General features: G+C 35.9%; 1 protein-coding gene across 1 annotated transcript in view; it reads right to left on the reverse strand.

Annotated features, from left to right (window-relative positions):
- LOC123520114 (nesprin-1-like) overlaps positions 1–25783 on the reverse strand; it is a 346042-nt gene that overhangs the window by 236656 nt on the left and 83603 nt on the right. The window contains 10 exon segments of the mRNA XM_045282036.1: positions 1886–8305; positions 8503–8611; positions 8807–8937; positions 9960–10043; positions 10399–10524; positions 12362–12532; positions 12911–13085; positions 13314–13456; positions 13884–13958; positions 14937–15074. Of these exon segments, the coding sequence (XP_045137971.1) occupies positions 1886–8305; positions 8503–8611; positions 8807–8937; positions 9960–10043; positions 10399–10524; positions 12362–12532; positions 12911–13085; positions 13314–13456; positions 13884–13958; positions 14937–15074 (7572 nt within the window).

Below are 25783 nucleotides of genomic sequence, written 5' to 3' on the forward strand. Positions count from 1 at the left end.
ATGCATTTTTTAAGGGCCTGGACACAATATGAATACTGTCACCTCAGATTAGACTTCCAAAAATTGTGTTGCCCACAGCATTGACTCTAAGGTCATGCAATATGTTCAAATATTGAAATCTTAAGATTCAATAAGGTCAGAGTAAGGGAAGTGCAGATCAAGGTATCTGTGGTATGCTGAGTGAAGTCATCAATATAAGGACATATCAGGGCAAGTGGGACTACGGGTGCATCAATCAATAGTAGTAATTAGATTGCATGACTTAATTCTATGAGTTTCCCTGAAATACCTTGAATTATACACCAGTCTCAGTCTTATGTCTGAAATCAAAATCATGAAAATGAACCTTAATTTTCTGATTTTGAAATAAGACTTCAGTTCTGAGCATGATACATATAGAAGATGCATAAAATGAACCAACAGGCAGTCACACTGCATTTATAAAGTAATGGAGTGTTGCCCAGGTAGAAAGGGTAAGTAGAGAAGGAAAGTAGTATGCACCTGGAAAATATTCTTTTCCATTGCAACAACTGAATATTATTGCTAATTTTCTTGTGAGGGATTGTACAGTAAGTATAGTTTTAAATTATTTCCCTCATACCTATGAGTCTATCAAATTTCAGGGATGCAAATTTTCATAAGCAAAATTAAACATAATATTAATCTATATTCCAGAGTACTTTTACTCCCAGGTTTCACTGTAACTCTCTAAAGGTTGTTCATGCAGGATTGAGGAACTGAATATTAACAAACAAGACTAACACTAGTAAAACAGTTTTATGCATCTGCATCTGAATGTGTCCAATATGTGCTGTATAAATAGACTGTTTTGTTTATGTTCTACATGTCTTAGACTACCCATCTGAGAAGAAAGAATAAATCTCTCCAGGTTGTACAAATCATAAGATACTAATGTGAGGCGTCAAGCTATCCTCTCCAACTTTCTCAATACTGTCTTCTCCAGCATGAGCAGTTTCACTTCTAATTAACAATGTGGAACATTATTTCATATCATTTCCATCTCATTTTCTCTTCAATATTGAGATCCCTCTCCATTTTTTATAATCATTCATAAACCATAGCTAAGTGCTGCATTCTTAGACACAATAAAATCACAAGGATATTAATTTTTTTTTATCTCTAAATCACATTAACTAACATATATAGTCACATTAACTAAGATATAAATTATCATCTCTGTATTGATGATTCAATACAGTGTCCTTTGTGGTTAGGAAAAACAGCAGTAGTTTCATGGAACCATGATTCTCCATGTTTCCCACCATCTGTAGGTATTTTGTGTTTTCATATACTTAACATGCTGTAATGTTGATAAATCTGGGGCTTGCAGCAAAGCAGGAGGCATCCTTTATATTTATGTATAAATGTATATATATATATATATATATATATATATATATATATATATATATATATATATATATATATATTAGATGAAGCACTTGTTATAAGGCATAGGACTGTGTCTGAGAGGTAACTTTCATGCCAGCCTGTCACACTTGTTACCTTGGCAACGATAAGTGTCACTGGAACAAGTTGTGAACAGGTGTTTAGTTCAGTTTCTACCCTCTGGAAGAAAGAGTTACAATGCAGAGAGTAATAATTAAAATAAATAGGGCTAATTACAGAGAGCTAGAACGTTAATTTGATCAAGCTGCATGTTAACCAAATGAGAAAATTGTTATTCAGCCTAAAATGAATACACCAATATTTATGAAGAAATTTACTTGCATGCAATATATTTAATAAACTTGTTGATAATGCCAAAATTTCCTGATGTATTAAATTCTACATAAAAGCTGAGAAAATTTGGATACTGAAGAGGAATTAGAAGAATTACTTTAGTAACTTGTTTGCTTCATACCTTCAAGTTGTCCAGCTTTTTGACAAGATCAGACTTTTCACCTGACACATCGGCACACAGGTGTAGCTGGTCACGCTGTAGATTCAGCCAGTCACCAAAGCTCTTGCACAATGAGTTGAACTGACCATGATCCTGCACACACAGCTCCAACTTGTCCTGCAGGTCTCGACTTTTCAGCACAATGTTGTGGAAGAGAGTTTGAATTGATTGTATGTACACATTTAGTGTCTTGTCCTGTGTCTGATTGACAAGAGCTTGGGCTTTCTCACACACCATTTCCACAAGACTCTGGTGAGCCTGAATTTCCTGATGGACAAGTCTATGGTTCTGCAGCTGAGCTGTTTTCTCCTGGAGGGAATTCTTCAACTCAGTGTGTTGCTGCATGGCAAGTTCTACATCCCGAAGCCAGCGAGTGAGCTGCTCCTGTGCTCCTGAAAAATCTGAGAACTGCTGTAGACACTGGTCAAGGGTAGAGCCAGCACTGGTAACTGACTCACACCAGCCTTCCCACCTCTCTCTCAAATCCCGCAGACTCTGGCGCAAGCTTTCCCGGCCATCGGGAGCTGTGTGTGAATATAGTCGCTCACCCAGCTCAAGCACAGCATCAACCTTGCTACTTTGGCTTGATTTCAGTTCAATGAGTTGCTCTACTTTCTTTCGTCTCATTTGTAGAATCTTCATGTCACCCACAACTTCAGCATGTTCTCTTAAATCATGATCCAGAGCATCAACCCACTCTGTGCATTCTTCATACTTCTCCAAAAATGATCTATGCTCACGTATAAATTGTTCATACCTACTTATCATCTCCTTCAGTGCATTCTTGAGAGCCTGATAGCGAGAGAATATCTGAGATATCTGAACAGCATGTTTTCCTTCACTGTCAATGTTCTGAGCCTGTGACAGAGCGTCACTGATTTCTGGTCCTTTGTCAATGATCTCCTTTTCTAGTTCTTTAAGGTGATCAAAATGATTCTCCTTTGCCTCTAGGTTGCTTTTGAGGGACTGATCTTTAACTCTAATTTCAATACTTTTTATCCAGTTCTTCAACGTCTGAACCTTGTCTTCACATTCATTATACTGAGACATGACTTCAAGCAACTTCCTTTTGCCCTCAGTTATATCAGACTGCAAAGTTAGCCAGCATTTCTTTTGTATATCAAGATCTCCTTTAATTGCTGTATGCCCTGATGGTTCAGTATTTTTTAAAGTTAACTTTAAGCTTTTCTCACACATATCTACAAGTACCTGTCCCTCTTCTTCATGTTCTTCAAGTGAATCAAGAATGTTCATCTTCATCTGTGCATCACTACTTTCAGGTGAAACATCAGAACACATAGATAGTTCTGCCTTCTGTGAAGTAAGCCAATCTCTAAACTTCTCTAAATGATAGAGGAAAGATTCTTGTTGCTGTATATATTCCTCACAGAGGCCAATCCTTCTTTGAGTCTCTGATACCATTTCCTGATACTGATCAATCATGTCATCTACAGTCTCTGAAGTCTCCTCATCTGTCAAAAATTCTACTTTTTCTTTTAGCCCATATATCATGCTTTCATGGGAATTTATATCTTGATAAATAGTTTTGTACTGTTGCAGTTGTGCTTTCTTTTCAGACAAAGTTGGCTTTAATTCAAATTCAGCTCCAGCTCTACTCTGAGTTTCCTCTAACCACTTGGATGCTTGACTAAAGTTGTCATCAAAAGAGGACCATTGCATTATTATACTTTCAACACGTTTGTACAACTGATTCACTTTATCCAGGTGAGCCTCCCAGGTATCTCTAAGCTTTCTGAGATCTGATCGTATCTTTTCTCGTCCTTCGGGTGTGATGGCAGAGAATAAATCTTCTCCGTGTTCTACCACTGCATTCAACAAATGCTGGCCATTTTTCTTTTCTTCAATAAAAGACTTCAAACTCTGCAGTTTGGACTGATAAGCCACAGTTGGTTTTCCTCCTCCACGGGTCAGCTGCTCAAAGCCCTTGAGTTTCTCTTCGGCATCTTTCAACCATTGCTCCATTTTTACAATAGTTTCCCCATAAAGTTTTTGATCTTTAGTTAACTGATTAAGTTTACTTAGGAATGTATTACAAAACTTAACAAGTGCTTGCATCCTGCTCTGTAACTGATTGGCATATTCTCCTGCCCTACAGTCAGTGTTGATCTCTATAAGTTCTTCAGTCTTTTCCATGAGTTCATATAGTTCATCATCATGGCTATTCACTTCCTCTAGAAGAGCTTCAGTTTCTTCAATCTTCTCTTGAACCATACTTATATCAATCTGGTTCATGGTTTCAGTACGCATACGTGATTCAGCTTCCTTCAACCAGGAACTCAGATTCTCTGTCATCAATTCGTACTGCTGCCACAGAGCCAAGGCTTCATTCAAGGAAGTCTGACACTCAGCAAGACTGTCATCTAGTTCCTTCAATTCTGTGAAGGCTGCTTCACATTCATTTTGTACCTCTTCAATATCTTCATCATCTACTATTTGCTCGTACAGGTCTTGGCTTGTGACAACCTCCTTCTTCTTTGCAGAACCAAGTTTCAAACTTGCTTTTATGTCTGATAATGCAGAAAGTTTTGCTTCAACACCATATCTATCATTACTTGGTTCTCCTTGACACCACACAATTTTTTCTTTGTGAACTTCAATAAATCTCTGAAGTGACTTAAGTCTATCTTTGTAATGTTTCTCAATTACATAGTAAAGATTTGTATAAGCTTTCGATGACTGTGTTTCTATAACTTCGTATTTCTTTTCAAGAGCTACAAATTCCTTTGCTAATTTGCTGGCTTCAAAACCTTTGAAACTTTCCTTGAGTTCTTCAATATCAGACTTAATGGTCTTGATTTTCTCAGCATATTCTTCAAGTTCATCATCAATTTTTCTGGCAACATCTAAGCGGGCAAGAATCTTTTTATCATCACCTGTAACATCTTCACATTTCATTACTCGGTCACGAATGTGAGCTAAGGCTTCACTGATTTCTTTAATGTCATCAATGATACTGGCTTCCTGTTCACTTATTTCATCAAGTAGTGCACTAAGTTTTGAAGCAGAAGCTTCAGCTTCCTCAAATTCAGTTGTTACTGAGTTAATTATTTCTTCAATCTTATCAATTGAAGTCCCATAATTCAATGACTCAAGCTGCTTTGCACGGCTCTGAAGGGTACGGAACATGCCTTCATAATTTGGCAAATTATTCTTATATTTCTCTAATTTTTCTGATGCTTTCTCCCTATCTTTTGTTTGAGTATCTTCTAAAGCTTCAGTGATATCTGTTAGCCAAGTAAGTAGTTCATCACGACCTTGTAAAATTTGCTTCCAAAGAGCAAGTTGTCCTTCAAGATTCTGTGACAATTGGTTGAGATGATCCATTTTACTCTGCCATTTATTTTGAACTTCTTGTGCTTGTTTATGCACATCACTTGAGTCAAACCCTTCCACACTTTCCAGCTGTTGACAGAGATGCTGTGATTTCGTGATGAAATTTTCCAGCTGAGGTCTGGTTTTACGAAGTGCATCTGTTGTCTTTTTACAAAGATTAATCATTGTTTGAACACTACCAGCTTCTATGGATGTATTTTCAAGGGTCTCAATGTTCTCTTGTGCTTCTGTAGTTGCATTTTGCAGACTTTCTTGTCCCTCTATACACTGCCTCCACAGGGAAGCAATACCAGTAAACTTGGCCTGCATTTCATACAACATATTTTGTAATCTGTCCCAGCGACCATCCACTGCTGTCAGGATGTTCTGGATGGACACTAATTGGGGTGAGTCACAGGACATCAGGTTGCGTCCTAAATCATGCAACTTATCCTTTGTTTTAAGCTCTGATTTTATTTCTTTGAGGGATTCTTCAATAGTTTCTAACAGATTTTGGACTCCTTCATTTGTGCTCTGGATGAGTTCCTCATCTGTAACTCTGTTGTTTATGTTGTCTAAAAACTCACTTAATGTATTTTGGGCTTTATGGAATCCATCCCATAAGTTATTCACTTCCTGCAACTCATCTTGTTTGTCATCAAGATTACTCTCCACTTGATCCATTCTCTTTTTAAAGTCACTCACATTGCTTTCTATTTCTAATACAGATCCAGTGTCTGGATTTCTCACAGTCACAGAAGCTTTATTAAATAGGTCTGCAAGATCAGAAGACTCTTCATCCCATGAGCGACACTGCTCTTGAAGGTTTCTTAGTTCTTTCTTTATCTGTGTCAGGTTATCAAGATTTATCTTAGTCTCAAGTTGCTGACTAATGCCTTTTAATGCATCATCAGTATTATTGTGCCATTCCCAAAACTCTTTCCATTTGAGAAGTGCTGGTTTTTTGGTCATGATCAATTCCCCATAACCCTCGAATCTGGCCTCTGCATCATCAAACTGTGTAAAGAGGTCATCACGGTCCCGTCCCGTGCACCGGTCCCCTACATCCCGGCACTCCTCTGCTAGAGCTGTGACTTCATCTTGCTTTTCATCGTGTTCCTGCTGTAAGCGATGCACTGTGTCTGGGCAGCCATCCAGCTCATCCACATCTATGTCTTCAAGTTCATCTAACTGGTTGCTGAAGTTATTTAACCATGATTCAAGGCTTTCCACTTTAGCAACAAATTCTTGACGAACAATTGCCACATCTGAGAGTTCATTTTTCATTTTATGCACTTCATCACTTAACTTTGTAATCATATTCTTCAGATCTATTATTGTGGACTTGATGGAGGCACTTCCTTCATTTCCCATGCTGGTAACAATGTGGTCTCCAACACCAGTGAGATTTATAACATCCGTCTGTTTTTCACCAATCTCTTTGACAACATCCTTAAGGGTACTCAGTCGGTCTTCAAGGCGGAACACTGTAGGAGCATACTCACTAGCTTTTTCTAAACGTTCCTCCACTTGATGGATCCATGAAGATACAGCATCACATTTATGATTAAAATCTTCCCATTCAAGAAGAAGAGATTCTGATTTTTCACTCCATTGCAAAGCAACATCATGAATTGCAGCCCATCGGGAATGAAGAGCATCTATTTCATCAACAACTGGACAGATGCGTGCCACTTGAGCACTCTTAGAAGAAACTGAGCGAAGCTTTTCCAAACAGTCATCACACTGTTTCTCAAATTCCTTTGCTTGCTCAGAATACTGGATTGCCTCTTGCATTGAGTTGGGTTTACCTAGTCCAACAGCAACTTTGGTTTCAGCAACTTCCAACCAAGGCTTTATTTCTCTAAGTTCTTTCTGATAATCCTTCCAGTGTCTTAGATCACTTTGTACAGTCTCTGCATGCTTCTCTGTATGTCTGCTTAAACTGCTAAAGTTCATCTTTAGTTCACCAAGTTCACCACTGAACTGAAGGGCATCATTAGATGGTTCTCCTTCAAGGAGTTCTTCAGCTTCCTCCTCTAAAGTTGTAATGACAGCCAATTTTTCATTAATCTTACTTTGTAGTTCAATTGTTTGGGTATTCCTGTCCTCAGGTGTCATTTCAAGAGTTACAAGACGCTCCAGGGTGTTTTGTGCATTTGTAAGCCACGACTTCAATTCTTGTAATGTACCAGTGAAGTGAACCCACTTCACATTCAACTGTTCCAAAAATTCAATTTTCTGAGATACAGTATCAATAACTGTCTGCATTCGCTGTTCAATTTCTATGACTTCTTTCTCTAGTAAAGGTTTTCTTTCAGGATTAGCAAGTTTGGCAAGGTTATTGGAGTGGTTATGTAACTTTCGTAACATCTGGTCAGTTGTTTCACTTAAGTGGTCATTCATCTCCTGTTTGTTGCTGAGCTCATTAGCAACTTGTTGAGGGTTATTATGATTGATAATGCTTGAGAGTTCAGATTCTGCTTGTGCTATTAACTTCAATATTTCATTCTTTTGATCACTGTAATCAGACCATACTTTTTGAGTGCTTTTCAATTTATTGAATTTATCAACTGATCCATTATAAGCTTCATTCCATTTTGCTTCAAGCATTTGCAGCATAGCACTAACAAAAAGTGGTGCATTTTGGTCCCTCATGAGGTCCTTCCCCCGCTGGATGGTTGAGAAAATGTTGTCTCTTTGACCCTCTAGCTGCTGCACTACTGCTTCTTGCTCTTTGATGTACTGCAGGATTGCTTCAAGGTTCTCTGGTTGTGTATCTCTTGCACCCTTTTTCACAATACTGTCAAGTGACAACACAATTTTGTTGATGTCTTCTCTGTATCGGTAACACTTGGAATTAGTTTCAGCACGGACAAGGGTTGCTTCAATAGTGGGTATGAGAGTCTTGTATCGACTCACAAGAGACTCAAGTTTCTGTTGTTCATACTGTCCATCCTCCTCAGGGATGTGAGTGATCAGGGAGTCCAGCATCTGCACCAGCCACTTCATGGATTCACGCCTCCCCTCCAGATCTCCACACACATCCTAATGAAAACAAATATAAAGATTATCTTTCCATAGGAACAGAATAAAATAAACAAAAGTCCTTTCATCTATGTGAAAAAAATATCTATAAAAATGCAAAACTTTAAGATATTAAAGCAAAGTTCAAGATAAAAATAACACAAAGTAGCAACAAATGCACTTCAGATGTTTATATTATTGTAAAATAAAATTCTTACCACAAACTTTCCCTTCAGCTTCTCATATTCATCAGCACATGATGTTTCTCTATTTACTTCTTTTAAGCAGTCATTTACACAATCCATCCAAGAAACAGTTTCTTCAACTCTGTAGGGAAATAACATTTCCAAGTTATTGTTTTAATTAGAGACCTCCCCAAGTTTGTTGAGCCAAGGTTACTACATATTTATCAAATGTAATTATTTTCATTACTGTGACATATCACTATTGTCATGGCTTTATCTACGGATGGTCAGTTATAGACAGGTGGTGCAATACTTTAAGCACACTATCACAACTTACTTGTTCTCATATTCCTTCCAGCGCTCTGGGATCTGGTCCAACTGAGAGGCCATGGTGCCAATGCGGGTCTGTAAGTCCAACCATTGCACAGTGCACCGTTGGCAATCTTCCAGTAAGCTTCTGTCCTCCTTCTGGAGAGCAATAATAGATTATGTGTATTTATTACACGAATTCAACATAAGCTATCAAATGGGAAAATAATTAGTTCAAAGCTTTACTGTAGAGAAGTATTCTAAGAGCTACAAAATTTATGGTTTTCTAGTTTCTCTATTTTAATTTCTTTTAACAAAAATAATTTTGCACATTTTATATATACAGGCACCTCCCTTTTAACACGCGTTCTGTTACCCCGATTTTGATCTTACACGACTTAAAATTTATTAATATATAGTCTGTTAACACGAAATGTTCGATGTTATGCGAGTTTGATTTTCCCACCTACTCTGGTTGAATATCCCGCCGCCAGAGCACGGGAGAGGCGCTCTGACTGACTCCTGCGCTCCCACTCTCTGGCTGTTGTCCTCAGTGTGAAGCTAGCTCTCACAGCGTAAACTCACAGACTATTTTTTGCAAAGTTTTCTTAAACTCGTGCACTATGCCACCCTTCATATGTATTACTAGTGTGTTTGTTTAGGAATTTTAGTAAAAAAATTTGAAAATAGACAGACTTTCCTGAGGTCCAGGAACGTAACCCCAACTATTACCATTATTTCTTATGGAGAAATTATGTTGTTACCACGATTTCTGTTAACACAACATCTCCAGGAACATAACCCTCGTGTTAACGGGGAGGTGACTGTGTATATATATATATATATATATATATATATATATATATATATATATATATATATATATATATATATATATATATATATATATATATATATATATATATATATATATATATATATATATATATATATATATATATATATACAAAATAATAAGTGGTGGGCAATGCTGATCAGTACTTGACATGGTGATCTTGGTGACCATAGGAAATAGGCCAATTTTCAAGCTATCACTGAGAGGCTTAAGAATACTTGAATGAATCCCATCAACCAACCCTATCTTTGATAGTTATTGCATCAAGAAATTTCAGAGAGTGGCATGTCTCTCCTTAGCATTTACTTTCTGAACTTCTATTTACCTTTTTAAGAAATTCTTGACTTGACACATCCATGTTGTCTAGCAGTTCCTCAATTCGAGTAATCAAGTTTTCAGCAAAGAACTCCTGCAAAATTATTATAAATGATTAATCACAACTTAAAGAAATAGGAAATATAATGTACTGTGAGAGCATTAACCTTTTCTACATACACAGTAGTACATATTTTCAAAATTAGGAAAATCATAATGAACATAAGGAAATCATGAGTTTTCTGTTATTACCAGATAGTAGGCTACACGTAATCAAATATCTATGTATTCATATTCCATTTCAGATGACATTAGTAGATACATAATGTATGAATTTCAAAAACACAAAGAAACAACTAAGATAATAAGAATACCAAAATTTGGCAATGTATCATAAAGGACTAATGGAAAGGTTGCACTGTCAGGATTGCCTGTCTCATCCAACTCACCTCATGCCTTCGTCTGATAGCTTCCACATTTTCATTCTTATTGTAAGAATTCTGTTCACAATTCAACTCCTTTTCAATGTCTCGAACATACATTTGGAACGTATTTTCATCAAGACGGAACTCCAGCTGTATGGGTAGAAATTAGGAAATTAGGCAATGATTAGCGAATGCAGAATACCATCCACAAACACCATAAAGAAAGAAGATATCAAGATTAACCTCTTCCCAGCAGAGGATCTATATACATGTACAGGTAACTCTCGATTTACGCGTATTTGATTTACGCGTTTTTGTTATAACGCGACCAAAAAAATATTATAATTAATTTAATTTGCACGATCGGTTTGCTTATACGTGATTTGGCCCAACTGCATTTTCAAACTGAGTGCCAGACACAATTTCAAACTGCGCACCAGAAAGTTCTGCAGCTGGCCAATAGGTGGGAGCTCCTCTCTTCTCGTGCCTCATTTGCAGTCTGCCAGCACTGAGTACAGATGGAATCTCTTCAATCTGCCTGTAATTCACCAAGATGGCCCCAAAACATCCTTCATCTTCTTCTGCATGTGGGGTTATTTTTGATAAGTGGATTTTTGATAAAGTGGTAAAGCTCAAAGGAAGATGGTGACTGACTGTGGTGTGAGTGGTGAAGACAGTGACGCAGTGAGTGTTGTGTTTACGTATTCTTTGTTTTGTTATTTTCTCATTATTTTTTGCTTTTTCTTATTATTTCTTGCTTTTCCCTTTACTTTAAATACACTTCTAGTATTTAGAATGGTAAATAATAAAAGCATGTAAATTTATCCAAATAAATAGAGTATTTTGTACGATTATTTTGGATCACATCCTGCAGCTTCCCTATTATCTATTGTTTCTTATGAGCATTACATATTTGTTTTACGCAAATTTTGATATATGCGATGCCTCTTGGAACGCATCTATCGTGTAAATCGAATTACCTTTATATACATTTTGAAATTCTGACTTTTTTGGGGGGATCGCCTATATATATATATATATATATATATATATATATATATATATATATATATATATATATATATATATATATATATATATATATTTGTTCTAATTTTACTGTGCTAAGTTATAGCATTGTCTATATATAGATGATTCATAAAATAAATCATTATTTGGCATCAGAAATACCCAGAAACTTGCCAACATTACCTCTCAAAGCCAGTCACCGCTTGTGCTTTGCTGGTGGCGGATGTGCTATGCACAGAAGTTAATACTGGAAATTTTTGCATCTTTTCTACTTTCTTTTATTACTAGTCTATTATGTCAAGGAGAAAGAACTATATCACATGCTAGCACTGTTGCCTAAAAACGAGAAGGTACAAAATAAGTATGTGAAAAATATGAAGAAAAAGTTGAAGTAAATTACTTCCATTCAGGTTACAAGTCTATGATATTGCCTTAATTTGCAATGGGTATGAGTAGCTCCAAACACTCATATAAATATATTGACATACATCATCACCAATCAAACAAAACTAACATCTATATATAGATTCAATTGTTTGTTCAGTTTTGCAGCAGTCTCTATATAGATGTCAATCTGAAAAGTCCATTTGCTGGGAAACTATATATAGACATACAGATGAAAGTCAGTAGAGTCTATGAATAGATTTTTATTTGGTTGTACACTCATCTGCCCAAAGGGGTTAAGATAATGCTGCAAGTAAGAAGTGTTCAAGACATCAATGAGGATGAAAAGTTCAAGTGCAGCAGTTGAAACATCTGAAGAGACATTTCACGATAAGCAAGGCACAAGAAAGATACTTTTCATGAAAAGGATACTCTGTGAACAGGGAAGAAAAAGAGGATGAATTAGACAATGATAAAAAATAACTTCATTGATGTAGGACGAAGACAATAAAAGCATGAAAAATACACATGTGCATGAAATACTAGTAGTAATAAAATGCAAGCAGGTATGTACCTTCAGCAGATGAAGAGGAGCATGACACATGACATCGTCCCATCGGTTCTGTATACTCTTGATTGCTACATTGATGGCTTCCTTCTCGGAATCAGCCACATACTTCTGCAGGTCCTGACCTGAGGTGACCACCTTTAGGAGGAGGTGCTCAGGAGCATTGATGAAAAAGTCCTGTAATTCAGATGTATTCATCTCAAAACAGGTACTAAATCTTTTTTATAACCACACTCACTTGTTATGAACATTTTTAATAACCAATTTCTCAATATAAACAAATACCTACATGTTTACTGAAGGGATAATTTAAGAAAAACTTGCCACCTACACCAATGTTCCATTGTATATTTGCATGTACTTCAAATCTAAAGTCATTAATTTCATAATGGCATTTAATCTCCTTGAAGGAGAAATACAAACAGAACAAGACTCCTTGCTATCTCCTTCAACTAATTTGTACAATGATTGGTTCTTCACACTGAAAGCAAAGGACATGAAGATGGTACAAATTTTGTGCTTAAATAAGAGAGGTTTCATACAGTATATACTAACCTTATGTGTTTCCAAATAGCTTTTAGTGGTAATGGCTTTCTCCTGGAAGAGCTTTTCTGCACTAGTGATCCATTCAGTGACCTCTGTTTCACATTCTTTGTAGCTTTGCCAACACCTGATGCTTTCACTCATACGAGTTTCCCAGTTGGCAGACAGTGAAGTGATTTTAGTGAACCTGTACAAAAGAATATGTTACTGATTTTTTCCAAGTAGCCTTATGATACTCATATCTAGAATAAATCTAGCAAACATCCCTGAAAGAGATAACTATTTCAATATGTTGTTAATACTATGCTATACAATACAATTATCCCTTTATCAATTAAAATATCTAAGTACTTTTTTACAAAAAAGCACAATTAAGGAAACTGCATGAAACATATATATTATCATGAGTACTTGCCTGGCATTAATTTCATTGATTTTGTCCTGAACTTGTTGAACATCTAAGTTTTCTCCTCCATTTGTAGTCCTCAGAAGATTCTGATAAACCCTATTCTTGGTGTCCAGCATTGATTTGTAGTACAATTGCCGTGAGAAGAAAGTCTGTTGAATAAGTCCAAAATACTTTAAACTCAAAGTATTACAAACAATAAAATAATCTAGTGATATAAGAATTTATTGTTATTCACATTCCATAGCTTTGCAATGGTTAACACTTTTAAAACCTTTTTAGTAAATATGTGAACATAAACATTGGAATAAACATACAATTCTAGACAAAAAAATTAAGAATACAACAAACTACAATAGATATCAGATAATGCACAGTTATTTTAAATGTCTACAAATAACAAAAAAGCAGTTGACTCCTGAAACAACAAACTACTCATAAAATCACAGAGGGAAAGAAAAAGAGGATATTATTATCATCAACCTTAGAAACTAAAAGCACTCACCAAGTTTGTTACATGCAAGTTTCATATGTGATCAAGCATTGTAAATCTGGGCCAACAAGACCTACAAGACCTACCCTGTGTTGCTCAATTTGGCTCCTTGCCATGTCAATGATGCCACTGAAGGGTAAAGGAGGCTCACCGTCTTCGCTCTACACAAGGCAACAGGAGAGACTAATTATTTCTCACTCACAGCAGAGCTAACTTCCATGTGCTGTGCTCTGTGATTCCTCAACAGAGATAGGGCTTGGGGATTGCAACACAGCAGCACAAGAGACAAAAATTACACTATATGCTTACACACAACAAAATTTAAATGACACAAATTAGGATTATTATTATTGTTTTATCTTAGAGTTGCCATCTACGTACTTGATCTGTCACATTTAGGTTTTCTAATTTAATTTGATTGTCACAGCTTAGGTTGATATGCTTCACAATATAAGATAATTCTTATGCAGTATGCACTTGTTTGCATCACAAATCACTGAAAGATTACATATCCTACAGAAAGATAGTAGTACACCTTTACCTATGTATGTATATGTAATCTTACAGTAATGAAAATGAAAATAAGCCATAATTATTTTGACATTATACTAAGTAATGCTCATAACTTTTAAAGTCTTAACAAGTGCTTACCATAAAAAAAAATACACTGAAATGCATGTACATAACCTGATGACATGAAAAGGTGGCAACACTATATTTTCTGTGTTTGGAAACTTTAATGAGAACACTAAGCAACAAAATATACAAATTTAAACATTCATGCAGGTTTCAGTATATGTATATGCACCTTTTGGGAATAGAGTTAGCAATATTTATGCAAACCAGAATAAAAGGAAATCAAAACAAAGTTCACTCCATTCAATATCAGTGATTCACTCAACTAAAAAACAAATTGTAAAAAATATAGGAATCAAATTAACATGAAATAGAGAGAGAGAGAGAGAGAGAGAGAGAGAGAGAGAGAGAGAGAGAGAGAGAGAGAGAGAGAGAGAGAGAGAGAGGGGATGGACTGATTAACAGAATTTTAAGGAATGACAAATTATGAAAAGAAAATTCTTCAAAGTGAGGAAAAAAACTTTCACCATGCAAAGTTAACCAAGTTTCAAAGATGTGTTTACTTTTTGTTTGCTTTGCTGCTGCTGCATGCTCTCATTTGTGCCATGGACAATAAAGGAGCCAAGAAGAGCCTCTCCCTCATCCAGCCACTGGTTGATCTCTGTGATGCCATTTTCAACAGCCTCTAACTGTGTAATGATCTGAAATACCAGAAACATGCATGATGATTTGAAATAACAGAAGTGTGATCAAAGTGTAACATCTATTTTAGTATAAAAACAATGGTACAGAATAAAATTAGTGTAATGCATTTAGTACCAGATATTATTCTTGTACATGTATAGATTATGTGCTGTCTTTCCTTCCTCCTCTTGTTTTTCTTTATCTAATATTCTGCAATATCCTACCTTCTCCTCCTTCTCCTAAGATTACCCTTTATGGATTATTATTATGTGTAAACAAATGTTATTTTTTTTTGTAGAGAGCATGCTAAAATCTAGAGTATCTATCAAAAGACATTGTTAATGAAATAAAGAAATAGTATAACATAAATATAAAATAGATGGCAGATTTGAGCATTGCTATAAGAGAATTGCTCTCCAATAATTACTCAACTGAATGAATGAACAATTTCTGAGGAGCAGGTTAAAATTAGTTTGACAACAATCAATAAAAAACAAATAGTAACTATATAATGAAAACAAAAATAAAATAAAATAATAAAAACATCAATTAATTGAAAAAAGTAAAAATTGATGTAATATACCATATGTACATGATAACATAGCATCTGTTGATTATGTAAGACCCATATATATATATATATATATATATATATATATATATATATATATATATATATATATATATATATATATATATATATGTGTGTGTGTGTGTGTGTGTGTGTGTGTGTGTGTGTGTGTATATATATATATATATATATATATATATATATATATATATATATATATATATATATATATATATATATATATATATATATATATATATATATATATATATATATATATATATATATATATATATATATATATACAGTGGTACCCAGACATACAAATTTAATTCGTTCGTGACGATCATTGTATATCAAAAGAATTGTATATCAAATCAATTTTTCCCATAGAAATTAATGGAAATAGAATTAATTCATTCTTGTGATATGAATTTTCCCTTCCAAAAAATTAACATACTTTAAATACCAACCATAGATTTAATATAAGATAAACACATACATATATATATATATATATATATATATATATATATATATATATATATATATATATATATATATATATATATATATATATATATATATATATATATATATATATATATATATATATATATATATATATATATATATACACACAGTCAAACCTCACCGAACACGAATTCGTCGAACACGAAACTCGCGTATACACGAATCAGTATAATATTCCACATTTCGCCGAGCACAACTTTGACGCGCGATTGCACAATTTGGTCTCCATTTGAATCTTCCGCTGGTCCTGGTGGATGCACTTGACCTCCCCTCCCAAGCGCCTTGGACTCTTCATAATTTGCTGAAAGTCATGAAGATGCAACATCCCTCTTCACTGAAACAGATCCCATCCTGGAGGAGAGCATTACCGTATTTTACGGTTTGCAAGACGCTATATCTTGGAAGACGCACCCTAACCGAACACGTCAATGCTGCAGTTTGCATTTATTTTATTTTGCAGTCGTGCTTCATAAGCTTTATCAATGTGAATACAATTCACAAGTGGAGTTTTGACTCCTACTTGAATGAGTAAGCCACTTGGATGTTCTATTAATAAAAGTATAAAGGCACTTGGCATGATGTGTGTACATTCGTGTGCATGTATGTGTGTGTTGCAATGAGACGAGGGAGCGGCTCATTTTCTCCACACGCTGAGCAGGCTGCAGGAAGGATTATGGTATTGTAAATACTTGTAACACCTAAGTACTGAGTTTACATAATATAAAAGGCTAAATTAAATGGTGCTTAAGCTAACATCATAATGTAATGACTCAACATACAAATCCAGGTCACTATCTGTCAAGTGTCCAAGCTGCCTTACAATACAACCTTCATCTTGGAAGACACACTAGTATTTTTCAGGGTATTTTTTAGGAAAAAAAAAGTGTGTCTTGTAAGCCATAAAATACAGTAAGTTCAAGAGGGGTGTTGAGGAGCTTCTTTTGCCCTGCAAGGAGACTTTACGCCATATGGAAGCATCTGCCAGTCAGAGACCCATCACTTCATATTTCAAGCCCTCTCCAACCAGCAAATAAACTAAAGGTACTAGTACTATAATTAAATAAAACGTGTGCTTGGTACTTCATTTATTGTTTTTTTTTCAGCCTTTTGTGTAAAAAAAAGTTTTAGGGAGAGGATCTGGGAACGTAACCCCCATTTTCCCACAGGGCCTATTATTCGCCGAACACAAATCTCGCCATACACAATGAGCTCAGGAACGTAACTGTCGTGTTGGGCAAGGTTTGACTGTATATGAGGAGTCTCGTGCTGAAGTAGCGTAACCGCCACCCTGACCGTTTTTGAGTTAGTACTGGTTCCTGGTAGATGGCAGTCTCATACGCCACGTGACAACAAAGAAACACCGATAGCCACCTATATGACCCCAAGGCAATAAATGTGTGGAGGAGGTCTGAAATTTCAGAGTTGGAGTAGCTTATGAGCCACCGTGAGCTAGCCAATGGGAGCGCGGATTGCGGGAAAGCCACCGCTCAGCCAATCATAGCCACGTTACCATCCTGCTTCTTCAGTCAGGTGGCGCCATTCATACAACACGTGTTGCATCTCCCTGGAAACTCTCCCTGTTTTCAGCCATTTTTCTTGTGGATTTACCTGCCAAAATGAGTGACGCTGGTGATCAGAGTGGAGGGGAGGTGTTAGTGCTTAAGGCGAGTAAGCGTAGACGGCTAGAGACATGGAAAAAAAATGTGAGGAAGGTGAAGAGAAACCGAGGTGAGGAGTATGTGAGTCAGGGAGGGAAGGTTGTGGCGGCATGAAAGGTTGGGCCAGATTGTAAGTGCAAAAATAAGTGTTTTGCCAAGGTTGGTGCTGATAATATTAAAGTGATATTTGATGCCTTTTGGGCCATGGACAGTCATGATGACCCCGACGATGACCTGCTAGATTACGAACCACCTGACAACCCCTTACCTGTTATCAACTTCTTAAGCGGAACAGAAACTTAATTCTAGGTGAGTGTGGGAATTGATTCCTTTTATTATTAATAGTGTCAAACCGGAGACTTAAAAAAATTATTAATAATTATATTTTTCAAGATTTGGTTATTTTTCATAACCTAACATGTAATTTCTAACATTATCCACCATTTTTTCATTGAAAAGTACATAATAGAAGTTTCTAACAGTTAATTCCTCCCTGGTTTGACACCATTTCTATTGATGGTTGATGTTTCGAGTGATTTTTTTATTGTGAAAATGGCATTTTTTCATCCCAATACCCATTTCATGTGAAAGCTGGTTTTAAAAGCTTTCCATTGGTGTATAATACATTATGTTTTCATCCATATTCGACCGCATTATCATTGTCTAACTTTACGGGCGTTTTTCTCAAAACTACGTTACTGACGGTTACGCTCCTTCAGCACGAGACGCCTCATATATATATGTATTTATATATATATATATATATATATATATATATATATATATATATATATATATATATATATATATACAGTAAGGTCCCGAGTTACGTCAGAGTTACGTTCCTGAAACATGACGTAAGTCGATTTTGTACGTAACTCGAGTTTTTGTACTTTCAAAGCATATTATCGAGTTTTCAACCAATCATTTTTTTATGGTTATTCAGGAAAGTAAAAGGTTATATTGTTATATTGGTATATTATTTACAAGTATGTAGGAATATGAAACACAAGCTTGTTATTGTTGTTGATTAGGGCCGCGAACGCGAAGGACTACATGTTGCCAGAGGGGTGGACGCCTGAGGCAGCCAGGAGGGTAGGCAGGTCGAATGTTGTGACGCCCAAGGTGGACAGCTGGGAGCGTAGTGCAGTGCGGTGGGAGTAGAAGCATGGGCAGCGGAGCAGGAAATGCAATAGGGATCAGCAGACAGGCGCAGACGGTGCAAGTGAGCTGCAAGTGTCGTGTGGCCCAGACGAAGGCTCCGGAGTTGTTATTGTTGTGATAGGTGCGCGAGCCCTCAAGGTCGTCAACCTCCCTGTTGTCATGGTAATGGGCTTCTCATTTTCTTCTTCACTCACTTACACACAGCTGCTGCCTCCCTTCTCATGTCTTTTGATTATGTCCACTTTTTCTTGTAGCGTAATGGTTTTCCTTTTCTTAGCATCACTGCTATCACTCAGGAGTTTTCTTTTTGGTGCCATTGAGCAAGATACTAAGATAGTCAGCAAACGCAGATGTAGGAACACTCTTGCCAGGGGCGACGGTGTGGTGGAACTGAGGTACGTAGAAAGTTATTGTATTCAAGCGTGAGGTGGGCGGTGTGGCGAATAACCACTATAGTCCGACACAAATATGAAGGCCGCTGAGGGGGGAGACCTATCGGGAATTCCCCGGTTGCGGCATCGCCAAACGTCGCAGCCCCAATTATAGGATTAACACTGAAGTGTGGATGAGTATAGATGGGGAAGCCATTAAGAGAGTTACTGCCTTCCGATATCTTGGATCGAATGTAACTTTGGACGGTGAACTAGATGTAGAAATAAACCATCGGATTCAGTGTGGATGGAATTCCTGGCGAAAAATGTCAGGGGTTCTATGTGACAGAAAATTAAGTGCAAGACTGAAAGGTAAAGTTTACAAAGCAGCAGTAAGGCCTGCAATGATGTATGGAAGTGAAACTTGGGCTATGAAGAAGGTACATGAAAAGAAGGTTGATGTAGCAGAAATAAGAATGTTAAGATGGATGTGCGGTGTGACAAGAAAAGATAAGATCCAGAACGAGTTGATAAGAGGCACAGTGAAAGTTGCAGAGATAAGTTCAAATATGCAAGAAAGAAGGTTAAATTGGTATGGGCATGTAATGAGAAGAGATGAAAACTATGTAGGAAGAAGAGCAATGACTATGGAGGTGGAGGGAAGAAGAAGAGGTAAACCGAAGCTGAGATGGAAGGAAAAGCTGAGAGAAGATATGAGTGAAAAAGGACTGCTAGAAAATCAGGTGGCTGAAAAGAATATCTGGAAGAGAGAAGAGACTAGCGATGAACAGCGACCCCATATGAAGATGGGATATAAGCTGAGGAAGAAGAAGAAGAAGAACTGAAGTGTGGAGAAACGCCCATATCTCTCTCTCTCTCTCTCTCTCTCTCTCTGTGGCTTGTTACTACTTTCTCCTGTTTCTTATTACTATATAGTTCTCTCATGCACGTGTGTGTGTGTGTGTGTGTGTGTGTGTGTGTGTGTGTGTGTGTGTGTGTGTGTGTGTGTGTGTGTGTGTGTGTGTAATCCTGCTTGCGCGAGTCTTTCAACAGTTTACGTATTGGTTCTCCTGTGACGCGCGCACACACACACTCTCTCTCTCTCTCTCTCTCTAAAATAGACAAGTAGACATGCATCTTTTTTGTTGTTTTATTTTATTCTTTTTCCACACCACACCCAGAGTTAAGGTGCGTTTTTTTTTTTTTTTATATAGAGGTTTTACCCTGTAAGCATAATCCTCTCTCAGCTATTTAATCAGACAGTTCTTCGTCAGAAGTGTCCTCCACATTGATAATAAAAAAATCCTCTAAGCAGAACTTGTTGACGCTGTAAATAATTAATTTCTCTTGACTATGAAGGTTGCGATGGCGAGTAGCGCGGACGAGATATTCACCTTCCATCCAGAGCGACAGGGAGGGGAGGAGTGACTCGATTTGACCTGGGGATTATCAGGGGTCAGGGAGGTTGACCTCACCCATGTCCAACCTTGAAAAGTAGCAACGCTGGAGAGCAGTGGTGCTACATTTTGTGGTATCTATACAAAATCATTGTCTTCATTACACTAAAACAATATTCAAAGCTCTCTATACATCCTTATTAGAAATTTAGAGGAATACACTTTTATGACGGTTCATTAAGATGTAAGTTAATAAAGAGATCGAAACATGTGCTACGATGCTTGGCGACGCTGCAGCCGGGGAATCCCCGTTAAGTCTCCCCCCTCAGCGGCCTTCATATTTGAGTCAGACTATAGTGACGCCTGGCAGCCAACAATAACAATAAACCCCGCGCTTTACGATTTATAAATTTTCAATTTTTTAAATCTTAAATTGCCTTATAGTGGACTGACGTAAGTGCGAGTTTGACATAACTCGAGACCGATGTAACCGGGACCTTACTGTATATATATATATATATATATATATATATATATATATATATATATATATATATATATATATATATATATATATATATATATATATATATATATATATATATATATATATATATATATATATATATATATATATATATATATATATATATATATATATATATATATATATATATACACAGTGATACCTTGAGATATGAACTGCCTGAGATAAGAAATTTTTGAGATACGAGTTTTTTGAGATGCCAGTTTTTTGAGATATGAGCTTTTTGAGATGCCAGTTTTTTGAGATATGAGCATTTGATCATTTTTTTATTTTGAAATATGAGCAAAATTTTGAGGTATGAGTCATGCTTGGGGATGTTGCTGTTGTAGTCGGCAGCTTGGCACATCAGTCCAGCCTCAGCTGAGCTAGTATCTATGTGTTTCCAGTGGATCTCATGTGCTATGATTGTTCTTTTATCATTTTTACACTATTTACTGACCTTTTTTTGTCTAAAGTAAGTGCAGTTTTGATTTATGTTTAATGTTTATGTGTGAATGGTCTCTGCATCCTTTCCCCTCTCCCTCCTCCTCCTCTACCATTTACCATCATTAGCCAAAAATGTCTGTGTCCAAGGTAAAAACACTAAATAAACTTTTACTTTTATTTCATATATTTCCATGCATTGATAAAGTATGCATGTGTTAATAACTGAAAAGGCAAAACAAATTTCTCCTATCTCCCCCTACCTCCTCCACCTACGCTTATCATGGAGGGGTGGAGGGGGTGGGGAGCAATGTAAACAAACCTTCATTTATTGAATGAAAAATGTTTACAGGATCGTCAATGAGCTCTTCTGTGATTATTAGAGCACCCAGTCTTCTGTAGGTGGCTATACACTGCTGGTCAGAGTGGAAGGTACGAAAGGGACCACGACTTCCACTCTGACCAAAATTTCATTCATCCCTTCTTTACTCTAAAACATACGGCAGGATTTGCTGTATGTCACTATCTGACAACTCTGCAGCTCTAGTAGTCAAAGTAGATGATATGTTTCCTTAGTCAACGTTTGCCTGTGGATCGCGTGCTTGAATTTGAATTTTCTTTCACCTCCCCCCATGGTCCCTTTTTGTCAATGCGTGAGCTTACCATTCTGTCCTATTACTACCTATTGTGGGAGCTAGAAAACTAATTAGTAAGGCCCAAATCTCAGTTATTTGTGCCTTAGTGAGGGAGAATAAGTCAAATCAAGAAATTGCCACGTACACTGGCATAGCTCTCAGAACTGTTCAATGTTTGATCAAAATTTATCGTGAGGGAGGAAGAGATGCTTCGCCACCACCTTACAAGTCTGAAAGGCATAAGCACCACTAGTGTGAGCCAGAGAACTCTGAACATTATTTGAAGACAGCTTGAGGCCAACCCTCGCATACACAGAAAGGAACTTAAGGCCAGGAATCCTGCTTTGCTGGCTGGGGTGAGTGAAAGGACTGTGCAGAGATATGTGAAACGAGACTTGGAATACCGGAGTTGCCGTGCAGTTTCAAAACCTTCCCTCACACAATGGTCACCTAAACAGTAGGCTTGCATTTGTGTCTCAGAACAAAGATTGGGACTAAGATAAGTGGCATAGGCTACTTTGGTCAGATGAAGCAAGCTTTCAGGTTACAGACAACCAGAGAAACCGTGTGTACCGCAGACCCAGTAGTAACCGTTACGATCCATTCTACACAACACACACAGTAAAACACCCAGATTCTTTGATGGTGGTTTTTTTTACTATGGTCTTGGAAAATTAGTGTTTCTGCCTAAGAATGTTCGTATGAACCAAAATAACTACTTTGAGCTACTTCTGGATGAGTTAAATGAGTGTATGGAAAAGTGCAATGCTGATACCTTCATGCAAGATGGTGCACCATACCATATGGCAAAGTTAATTGTTGACTGGTTCAATTTCTGCAATGTCAGCCTTTTAAAACCTTGGCCTGCAAATTCGCCAGACCTTAACCCTATAGAAAATCTGTGGGCGTACATAAAACTGAAGCTAAAGGAGAGAGATACCTCCTCCCTCCCACACCTCCAAGCCACTATTCAGGATATATGGGACAATATTGATGCTCAGTATCTCCACCACCTGGGTGATTCACTTCCCAAGAGATTCAAAAAGGGCAAAAAGGCATGAGGGCATCCTATCAATTACTAGTTTAGTTAGGTGAGTACCCTCATTGAAACATATTTTCTGTGTCATTAATCTCCTTCACAGGATGTCACGGGTACTGTGTATTCCACTCTGACCAGCAGTGTACATGTATTTGTATACTCCAGCTGACTGATAGTCCCAAGTGAGGGTTGGGAAAGCAATAACATCCTGTGGAATGCATCCTCTGAAATCAATATACTTTATAAGAGTAGATTATCTATTCATATTATCTTTTGTTATGTTTTATTACATTTTTGTGCAATAATCATTATTCATGAATATCTTTTTCTTACCTGAAAACACGTAAAAAAAAAAAAAAATAGGAGTGCTCGTTTTTGGGGAGGCTGGAACAGATTAATGACATTTCAATGCATTTCAATGGGAAAAATTGTTTTCAGATATGAGTTTTTTGAGATACAAGCTACGTAACAGAACAAATTAAACATGTATCTCAAAGTACTACCGTATATATACATACATACATACATACATATATATATATATATATATATATATATATATATATATATATATATATATATATATATATATATATATATATATATATATATATATATATATATATATATATATATATATATATATATATATATATATATATATATATATATATATATATATATATATATATATATATATATATATATATATATATATATATATATATATATATATATATATATATATATATATATATATATATATATATATATATATATATATATATATATATATATATATATATATATATATATATATATATATATATATATATATATATATATATATATATATATATATATATATATATATATATATATATATATATATATATATATATATATATATATATATATATATATATATATATATATATATATATATATATATATATATATATATATATATATATATATATATATATATATATATATATATATATATATATATATATATATATATATATATATATATATATATATATATATATATATATATATATATATATATATATATATATATATATATATATATATATATATATATATATATATATATATATATATATATATATATATATATATATATATATATATATATATATATATATATATATATATATATAGTAAAAGTCTGTTAATCCAAACTCCGATGATCCAAATTTCTGAATAACCCAAATTTTTTAAGATGTGGTGAAAAATAAATTTATGGCCAAAGCCAAGGGCAAAAAAAGAGAAAGTCAGAAAAAGCCCACTTGAGCACTGGCTCCAAAGAGTAATGGTACGCTATAATCTCCCTAACTTTATAAGTTTCTCTTTATTTTGTTTCTTTTTATGTTCTAACTTGTATACATTGATATGGGTAATTATTAGATTTAAGCTCATTGTTATGGGTAATTATTAGATTTAAGCTCATTGTTATATACATTGGTTCGATATTAATGTCTTCGAATGAAGGGTCACGAACCATGGAATTGGCTGACGTATCGGTCGGTGACGTGTCCCTAGGATACGTGTTAGCTGGAGCCCTGGGACAAGTCAGATTCGCTTTGGCAGTTGCCTCGTCCACACTTCCTTCTCCGTGGCTCCAGGTAATACTTAAGTATTGTTCCAGGATTATGTAGGATATGTTTTACGTGTCGAGCTCACACAATTGTAGATATTGTATATGTGCCGTGTGGTGATGGGTTTATGTGGGTTGTGGTGATGGTGAAATGTCTTAATTAAATGCATTAGCAAGCCCGGCTTAACTAGAAGTTTCTGTGTGCCTTGATCCCTAGACAAGATGCTATTGCTGGCATAACAGAATATGGGGGGCCTGTCCGGGATGCGCGTTAGTAATGTAACGTACATTGCTCTTCCCCCTTAAGTGAAACTGGTGGTATTGTGGCAAGTTATAGGGACGTTCTGGTCCTCTGATTGTGATTATTTTGTGAATTTGCCAGACCTGTGCATCACTAGCAGCCATGCCTTTTGATGTGAGTGAATTTATTTCCGAGCCATCCACTAATCTCTTGATTGAGAGTGAAGTAAGGAAGGATGATTGGGTCAAGTTGGCTTCTCATTACAAGGTCAATGTTAAAACTTCATGGAGGAAAGCAGAGATCAAAAGTGCAGTGATTAATGTCCTTGTGAACAAGGGGGGTACTAACATCGGATGCCTTAAAACTATGCGAGTCTCATTCAGCTGATAACCTTAGACTTATGGAAATACAGTTAGAAAGAGAAAAAATTACAGGACCGTGAGCGGGAAAGGGAATTCCAGTTGACAATGTTAGACAAGAAGGCTCAGGTAGATATGAAGCTACATGATGATTTTGATGTGA

The sequence above is a fragment of the Portunus trituberculatus genome, chromosome 46 (genome assembly GCF_017591435.1).
Source record: "Portunus trituberculatus isolate SZX2019 chromosome 46, ASM1759143v1, whole genome shotgun sequence".
NCBI lineage: Eukaryota > Metazoa > Arthropoda > Malacostraca > Decapoda > Portunidae > Portunus > Portunus trituberculatus.